Source organism: Aythya fuligula, chromosome 14 (assembly GCF_009819795.1).
Source record: "Aythya fuligula isolate bAytFul2 chromosome 14, bAytFul2.pri, whole genome shotgun sequence".
Classification (NCBI taxonomy): domain Eukaryota; kingdom Metazoa; phylum Chordata; class Aves; order Anseriformes; family Anatidae; genus Aythya; species Aythya fuligula.
In genome coordinates this window covers 7,230,848-7,239,443 of record NC_045572.1, presented here as the reverse complement: position 1 = coordinate 7,239,443, position 8,596 = coordinate 7,230,848, and the positions used below count along the sequence as shown (strand labels likewise).

Below are 8,596 nucleotides of genomic sequence, written 5' to 3'. Positions count from 1 at the left end.
CCCCAAACGGACCTCAGGGCACGCACGAAGCCGCCGCATCTTCTCCCGTTGCCGAACGCCACTCACCAGCTGGGAAGGAGCAAGAAGAGCGTGGAGGTCCGGAGGCTGCCCCCTGCCCTGCCATCACCCCGGGACGGGCGGCGGAGCATCGCGGGCTGGGACGCCGTGATGGGGAGCAGAGGGACTGCCACCACCGCCGCCCGAGAGCGGTGTCCGGCGGCGGGAGGTGGACCGGCCGTGCTTCCTATGGAAACCCCACCTACAGGAAAAGGGAGGCCCGGGTCGGCACAATGCTGATGGGGTGGGGGCTCGGGGGGCAGCACGGCGAGGTGTGGGGATGTGCTTTGCTTCCAGCCTGCAGGGACCACCGCTGCGGTCACCTGCAAAACACGCGGTGCGTTACAGCCAGCCAAACCCACCCGCGAGCTTCAGGAAGCTCCTTGCAAGGACCAGAGGTGATGACCGTCTTCTGCTCTTGCATCACCCTGAAAGCTTCTTCCCCATGCCATCAGGTTTCTGGCTTTCCTTGATTTATTTTATTTTTTTTCCAAATCCAGCCTGCCACCCCCAGTCCTCACACTGCCTTTTGCTGTTGGTATCAAGGGCAATGTGCCCACGCTGCGTTTTTCAGCCTGTGGCTTCTGAGTGCAACCCTGCTCCGTTTTCCCTTGGGCACTCAGGGTGACACTCAGTGCCACTCACCCACAAAACCCACACCCGTCCCGCTCTGGCACAGCTCAGCCGTGGCACCAGGACCTCACGATGCTGGTCCTGGGCTCGGCCCCAGCTGCAGGTGACCTTCGCCGGGTCATTTCCCTTCTTTGTGCAGTGGCTTCCTCCTTGGCTAAAGGAGGCAAAGCCACGGGCTCTGCCACAGGGATGCTCTCGGGCACGGGAGGAGCGGACGTCCCGCGGCCCCCACGTGGCTTTGGGTGGGCGGCAGGGAGGGGGCAGCTTCCTGCTGGGGGCTTCAGGACCTCCATGGCCTCAGGAACAAGCCCCTGCCGTGACCCTGGCCCGTGGGGACATCAGCAGAGGTGGGGCTGCAGGACGCTGCCAAAGCATTGCTGGGCTGCAAACCGTGCTGGCTGTGCCTTGGAGGAAGGCAAGCAAAGGAACGCAAACAAAAATAGGGAAGAAAAATGGGGGATGAGCCGAGACGTGCCGGGAGCACCGCCAGTGAAATAAGAATTGGTGCTAACAATGGAAGTTTTCCTCCCACTTTTCCTTCCTGTCCGCACGCAGGCAGGTTCCCAGCTTGCAGGTGCTCCGAGACCTCCGCAGCCTGCTTTGTGTCTCCAGGCTCCAGCCTTCTCCCCTGGGAGCCTGGCTGCCCTACAGCCTTCCATTCAGAGCCCACAAAGAGCACCGGCTGTGCTCAGTTACTGCACAATGCTGGTGGTGCCCAAAGCAGGCACTAATGCCATTTACTGGTGCAAAAACCCAGCTCCTCTGCAACTTCCCCCTCTGAGCCCTCCAGGCTCAGCAAACAGCCATGGGGACCCCGGGGGGACCCCAACCCCCCAGAACTTCACCCACAGCACGTGGCAGAGCCCAGCCTGACCATGTTCATTCAGACTCCACGACAGCTTCCAAATATTTGCTGTTTGGGGCTGGGGTGGTGGTGGCTGCGGGCCACACGCTGTACGTGGTGCACGGAGGCTGTCACAAGGTGCTGGACGTCATCTCGTTAATTACTGCCCAGGTATCTCGCCCCGGGATAAAGCCTCCTCTGGGCAGCCACCAGCCCAGCATGTTTCTGACGTGCAGAAACCAGCCAGCAGGTCCAGTTTCACCAGATCACCAGGAAAGAGCTCAGGAGCTGGTTTTCCCCAGCTCCCCGGCTGTAGGCACCTGTGGTCATGCACAGCCTGCAGGAGGGGTCTACCCTGCTCCGGCGTGGTGGGAGGCAGGCAGGTAAAAGCCCGGGGTCAGACACATGATTCGTTTTTCTCATAAGGAAGAGGAAATTAAAATGGAAAAGAAAATTTCCCATCATAGTGAAAAATGACATCAGAAGAGAGGAGTTTAGAAATAACATCAATCAAAGGAGAGCTCATAATGAACACGGCTAAAGAGGTCCCCAGATTCAGCCTCGTTAGGATGCTCGGGGCTTCACCTTATCCAGGGGGCCATTTCTGGGGGAGCAGGACTTGTTCTCTCTGCTCCGCTGTGGGGGAAAACGCCTGAGGACAGGGAGGCCACAGAGATGGAGCACACCTCAAGGTGGGACGCTGGCTCCAAACCCGGGGCATTGTGCATGCAGCACGGCTGCAAGGACGGGGCAAAGAAATGCATGGCTGCTCCCAGGGACCTTTCCTGGGAGAAGGAGGCGATTCCCCCTCGCACCCCGTGGAAGCTGGGCAGCTCTCGGGGGGCTCTGCCTTTCCACGTGCCCACCTTCCCCCTAAAAGCAGAAGGAGACTGGAAAGGGACGGCCACACGCCACCTGCCTGAGCCTCCTGTTCCTATGGGGTCCGCTTCGGGCTGGCTCGCTCGGGATCCCAACTTCTCACATCCCTCCTGGAGCAGCCTTCACCACCTCTCCCTGCAGCCTCGTCCCAGGAGGGCCCAAATTGAGCCCATCCCAACCCAGGCTGCCCCCAGGGGCTGGGGACAGGGGACACAGAAGGGGCCGGGGGGGTACGACAGGGACACCGTGCGCTGCCTGCACGGCGCGCAGCCGCCGCCAGAGCCCACTGCTGCTCCGCGCTGCGCTGCCAGCGGGCAGAGAGCCTCGGAGGGGCCCGCAGGGCTCCCCCTGCAGCGGGTGGACGCCCTAATTAGCAGGGAAATTGCAGGGGGAGCGGGCAATCGCTAATGAGACCCCGGCTCTGCGAAGCGCAGCCAGTGGCTAAGTGCACAGGCTCAGCCAGGATGCTCCTGCAGCTCCCCTGCGCAGAGGGAAGGAGAATTGCTGCTGCTCTGTGCTCCTAAAAAGATTATTAAGGAGGGGAAGAAAGTTAGAAGCAGAACAAATTGGAGCAAGCTTGGTGTTTGAACAGAGGGTAATGATGTTGGGATGATTTGCATGCACCGCTTCCGCTGCCTGAGAACCCCGACGTGTTTTATAAATTCTGTCACTACAGCAAGCAGGTCTGTGGGCAGGTAACGGCTGAGCTGGCCAAAGATAAAAGAGGAGAATCTGTAAAAGTGGCTTTTTATTGTGTAGGAGAAAGAAATGAGGAGCTGGGTTAAAGTATAACCATTGGTGTCCTTCTGGAGAAGAAAATTGGCAAAAGATCGTTGCTTATAGGAGCTCGTTTGTTATTGAGTCCTACAGTAATTTTTAACTCTTCTCTAATTCCTCCTGTATGTCAAAAAGTTATACATAAATACCTGTCTGCAAATGAAATTCCCAGAAAAATACTCTGAAGGCCTTAACTTCAATGCTGGATCTTCCCAGCACAAGGCCATACAGGAGCAGGGGCTGCTGGGCTGGACTGGAGGATCTGAGCCCAGGACGAGCACAGGAGAAAACTGAGCCCCATCAGAGCCCCTGTTTCGCTGCCAGTTCTGTTTGCTTTCAGTCTGACAGCCTGAAATACCTAAGCACCAGCAAAGCATTTGGAAAAGGTGGAGGTTCCCCAGCTCCTCAGCTGCACAAGTGATAGATCTAGGCCAAAGCATGCTGTAAGATAAATCAGATCTTCACAAGTCCTGAGCGGCTGCAAATCGATGAGTTTTAGTGATAATTATCCATTTTATCTTCCTCCTTATTAATATTCAAGTGATTCTCGATCTTCACAGACGCAGTGTTTGGGTGCTGCAGTTGTCCTGCTGTGGGAGCCGTGACGAAAGCTCCCATTTCTCCGATCAAAGACTTTACCAAAGCCGTTCCCTGCTCCCCAGGGATAAAACCACAAAAGCTGGGTATTGACACAGCGATGGGCACTTGGATGGGTGACACCACTTGAGCCCGTGGTGTAACCTCGGTGTAAATCTTGTGGTCACTGGGAAGGTTTTTCTTGATCCCGTCACCTGCTCCTCGCCCCTGATGCAGGTGAGCACCAGGACTAACACTACCCACAGACATTGTTTAAAGAGATGTCCCTGGAAGGTCATTAGCTCTTCAGGTGTTGTTAATTAGAGATGTATAAATTGAAAAATAAGCCCTGTGTTGACATATGAGGGGAGGGGAGACTCAGTGGTTTTCCAGCTCAACCAACATCCACACCTTATCCACGTAGGTGTGGGAAAGCTGGAAATGCATTATACCCTCTGGAAAACAGATGGAATAAAATCAGAACAGAAAACAAACACATACAATATAAATTATATTTATTATAAACACCACCATTTTCCAGCAAGTCCAACTGCTATTTTAAAGCAAGCAAGAACAAGCTGGAATTAAGTGAGCCGGAGGAAGCCAGAGCACCTGCCAGGTCAGCACCTGGAGGAAGGGGTGAAAGCCCCCAGTCCTTGCCCAGCCACACACAGAGGGATCTGTGCCGAGGATGCAGCTTGGGGTGAGCACAGATCTGGCTTTGCTGTGCTGGCGTGGCAAGGGGAGAGGTGGAGCTGTGTTTGATTTCTGGGACTACGCAGCGGAACAAATCCTGCTGTCACCCTGCGGGGCCAAGGACAATGTTTCACCCCTCCCTCTGTACCTGGACCTGCCCAGTGTGGCTGAGACACGCCAACACCCATCCCAACGGTGCTCTTCCTGGGCCCCCAAGCAGAGCACGGAGCTTTTCCTGGTCCAGGGGCAGCAGACAGCAGTGGGGACGATGAAGATGACCACACTGAAGATGCCCTCAGGTCTCCACACCCTGTCGTTGTGCACAGAGATGCTGCAGGCTGTCTGTCAGCAGGGTGAGCCCATTTTGGGGCTGGCAGAAGGGAGGACAGCATCCAGCTCTCCAGCAGAGGGGAAGGGGCTGAGGCATGGAGGGCAAAAGGGACTGGAGGCTTTTCTGTGCCACACCATCAGAATAAGGGGGGCACTGTGTATGGGGGAACATCCTTAATCCAGAAAGCAACTCCAGAGCAGGCAACTTCCAGCTCCTGCCGAGGGGCTGAGGGTAAACTCAGTGCCCCCAGAGCAAGGACCAAGATGGACCGAGTGTGGGACAGCCTGTGGGTGAAACCAGGGCAAGAAAAATACTAAAGCTGTCCCATGCAGGCTGACCCAGTCCCAGAGCCTGGGCTGGGGACTCAGCTTTTGCTTGGTGCAGCCAAATAACGGTGTCATTGCCGATGGGTCACTGCAGTGACACTCAGCCCCCTGGAGACAGGCACCATCCTGGGGTGATTCCCGCAACCCTCAGCGTGCAGAAAGTGGCAAGTCCTGGGCAAAGCCATCATCCCAGCCCCTATTTTCACAGGTAGGTGATCTCGATGACGTTGGGCTCGACACTCCTGCAGGGGAGGTGGTGCCTGCAGGAGCACTGGCAGCTCAGGCTGGCCGTGGCCACACTGCCCAGCTCCCACGGGCCAGGCTGGGCAGGAGGCTTCTTCTGGGAGCCCAGCTTCTTCCAGTCCGTGAGGTGCACCCCGTCATCCAAGTCCTGCGGCATGGGCTCATGGTAAAGGGTGATCTGGATGGTGCGGAGCTGAGGGCCGTAGTGCACCATGACGATGATGAAAATGGCCAAGAGGACAAAGATGGCCACGATCATGGAGACCATGGGCAGGGCATCAGATTTCTTCGTCATGCTCCTAACGACGGAGACGGGAGTGAAGGCAGCCACGTCCTGGAGCTCAGGGTGTCTCAGCTGGCTGCCGAGCGCGGAGGCGTTCATGGCTGAGCAAGCTGAGCTGGGACAGGAACGTGGGATGGAGAGGGGTCGTCACTGAACAGGAGCTGTCTGATGTCCTTGTCTCCTGCCCTCGTTTCGGCGGCTCCCGCTGTCACTGTACTTGCAGCTCTGCAGCCTTGGAGACTTGGAAGAAGGCTCTGGATGCACTTTCCTCTATATCTAGGGAAAAGATTCAGTGTGAGATAAGGACTCCGAGCATTCAGCAAACCCTCCTGAGCAACGCACAGCTCTAGGCTGGGAACAGCCACGATGAATGCTCATCCTGCCCAAGTGTCCCACAGGAGGGCAGGAGCCTGCCCAGACACCCCAGGACAGCGAGCAGCAGCGCCCAGGGGGTTTAACAAGACTGAACACAACCAAAACCTATCCTCTGCTGCTGCCCAAGTGCTCAGGGTGACAGGACAGCTCTGAGCGAGTGCTTCCTGCAAGCAGAAGCACAGCCCCAGCCGGCTGCCAGGGAACGGGACTGTCCCCTGCACGCTCCCTCCCTTGGGCTCAACAGACAGGGTAAATTTTGATGGTCACATCTGGGGCTGCAGCGATGGTGCCCTGGACACGGTCAACCAGGCAGACAACAGTGAACAGCCAGGGGCAGTGTCCTGCATCCCCTTGTCCTGTCCTGCATCCCCTTGTCCTGTCCTGCGTCCCCTTGTCCCGGGCCCACTGCCACTGGTGATGGGGACCAGGAGCCCCTGGAAGGGAGCCCCCACCCCTCCCCTCTTCCCCCCAGCCCCACGGTGCTAATCCAAGCCCAACCCCCCCGGGGAGCTCCCTGGGAGGCCCAACCCTGTCAAAACCTCTGCAGGTCAAGCCAGACGTGAGACCCCACAGGAGACAGCACAGCAGAGAGCTGGGAGCAGGCAGCAGCAGGAGGAAAAGGAGGAAAGCCCCACAGGGGTACCTGGGTGTCCCTGCTCCGGGGGAATCATCACCTCCAGCAGGGAGGGCAGGACCAGCAGAGGAGCCTCCAGGAAGGTGCTGCGGGGGCTGGCAGGGTGTTGGCAGGGCTGGACTCACCTCGGAGGCTGCCACGTCACGCCTGGGACTCCCCGCGCGGAGGAGGAAGCGCCTGCTCATCCCACACACACACGAGGTGCTGCCTTACCTAGCACAGTGCCACATCAGCGCCGCCGCCTCTTCTTCGCTGCCCCATGTGGGGACACAGGGCCAGGAAGCGCTCCTCTCGCTCCTCTCGCTCCTCTCGCTCCTCGGCTGCCAGACAAGCGGCTTTTGTTCAGGGCGAGAGCACCCACCGCCCCTCCGGAGGCACGTGCACAGCCCCCAGCTTTCCAACCACAGGAAACCTCCCTCCTTTCAGCCGACCCGTCCTTAAATATCACTGCACTTAGGAATCAGTGTAAAAGTCACCCTTGTGTGCGCGAGCTGTTTGCAGAGCCCGGCCAAGCGTGTCCGCACAGCTCCGCAAGCTGCCAGGCTCCTCGCCCTGAGAGGTGACACAGCCCCAAGGCAGGACCGTGCCAGCCCCATGATGGCCAGCAGCAGGGTGAGCCCACGCTGCTGCTGTTCTGAGGCTCTCACCGTGCTGCAGAGACATCCAGCACACCAGCAGTGCCGCCGTGGTAGTGTGGGTGACCGTGCTTCCCCCCACTGTGCTCTGCCAGCACCAGCCACGTGCCCAGTGATATCTGAGCACTTCACAGCCGTGCTGGTGCTGCTAATCCCACTGTGGGGCGCAGAGATCTCAAGGACCGTGGCAGCAAGGTGTCAGGGATGCCCCAAAGCTGGGCAGTGTTCACCCTCCGACGCAGGTGGGTGCTGTCCCCCAGGCCTGGGGACACCATGCAGTCTGACCACGCCACCGGGCTTCACCCCCAGCACGTCACAGTGCGGAAATGATGGATTTTTGGAGATTTATCCCTGCAAAGCCATTACGAAACACCACCTGCCCCAATTCCTATCTCAGAACAAAACTGCTCCTACCTGGAGGCTGCCTCTCAGCAAACCAGCCTGGGTGAATATTCGTGCTCCATCTTTCCTGTACACAGGGTGGAGAGCACTTCGTCCCCCACCCAGCCGAGCAAGCTTCCAGCAGAGATGTGGCTGCACGTTAAAGCTGCTGCTTCTGGGAATTTGCGCTCGTTTCAGGATTCAGTAAAACCTTAATCTACAGCATAATCTCTGAGCATCACATCTGTGCAAGAGAAAAAAAAATGGTTGTGGGGGGGGAGGGAGGCCGCTAACAGAGGTTTTATGAAAGCAAAATCTGCTGTGAGATGATCAAGGTGATCGAAATCAGGTTGGACGAGGGCAACCTGATCCAGTGGGTGGCATCCCTGCCATGGCACGGGGTTTGAACCGGGTGATCTTTGAGGTGCCTCCCAGCCCGAGCAGTTCTGTGATGCTGTGATTCTATGATCCTGTGTTGGCTGCTTTTAGTTTGCATTACAGTGTCCCCAGCTGGGCTCAGCATGCCTGACATGGCTCAGGGCAGTCTTCTGGAGGAAGATGGTTGTTTGGGATGGGGGACAGACACAAGGGACGTGTTGGAAACCTGCGTTGTCCCAGTGCAGAGAGCAGAGCTCTGGACCCACAGGACTGAGCACGGAGCAGCCCAGGGCAGGAGGTGCAAACCCTGTGCTCCCCCAAACCTGACCCCCGATCCAGCCTCCCCTGGGCTGCCAAAGGGAAACAAACCCATTTCCCCTATAACAAGGCTCTTTGTAAGGAAACAAAGGGCTGCATCTTGCCTAGCACAAAGAGGGGCAGCACAGCCTTTGAGGAGTCTGAGGCAGGGAGGAGCAGCCAACAGGGACAGGCACCCACACAGCTCCCAGTCTGACCAGTCAGCCCCAGCAGGGACTCTGCTGACCGCA

The 8,596-nt window shown here is 57.8% G+C and overlaps 1 protein-coding gene across 1 annotated transcript; it reads right to left on the bottom strand.

The window, feature by feature from the left end:
* Positions 1–5,321: 5,321 nt before the first annotated feature.
* Positions 5,322–5,744, bottom strand: SMIM33 (small integral membrane protein 33). Its single transcript, XM_032196683.1, has one exon. It carries the CDS (start codon positions 5,742–5,744, stop codon positions 5,322–5,324), a length of 423 nt encoding a protein of 140 aa, XP_032052574.1.
* Between the last annotated feature and the right edge of the window lie 2,852 nt (positions 5,745–8,596).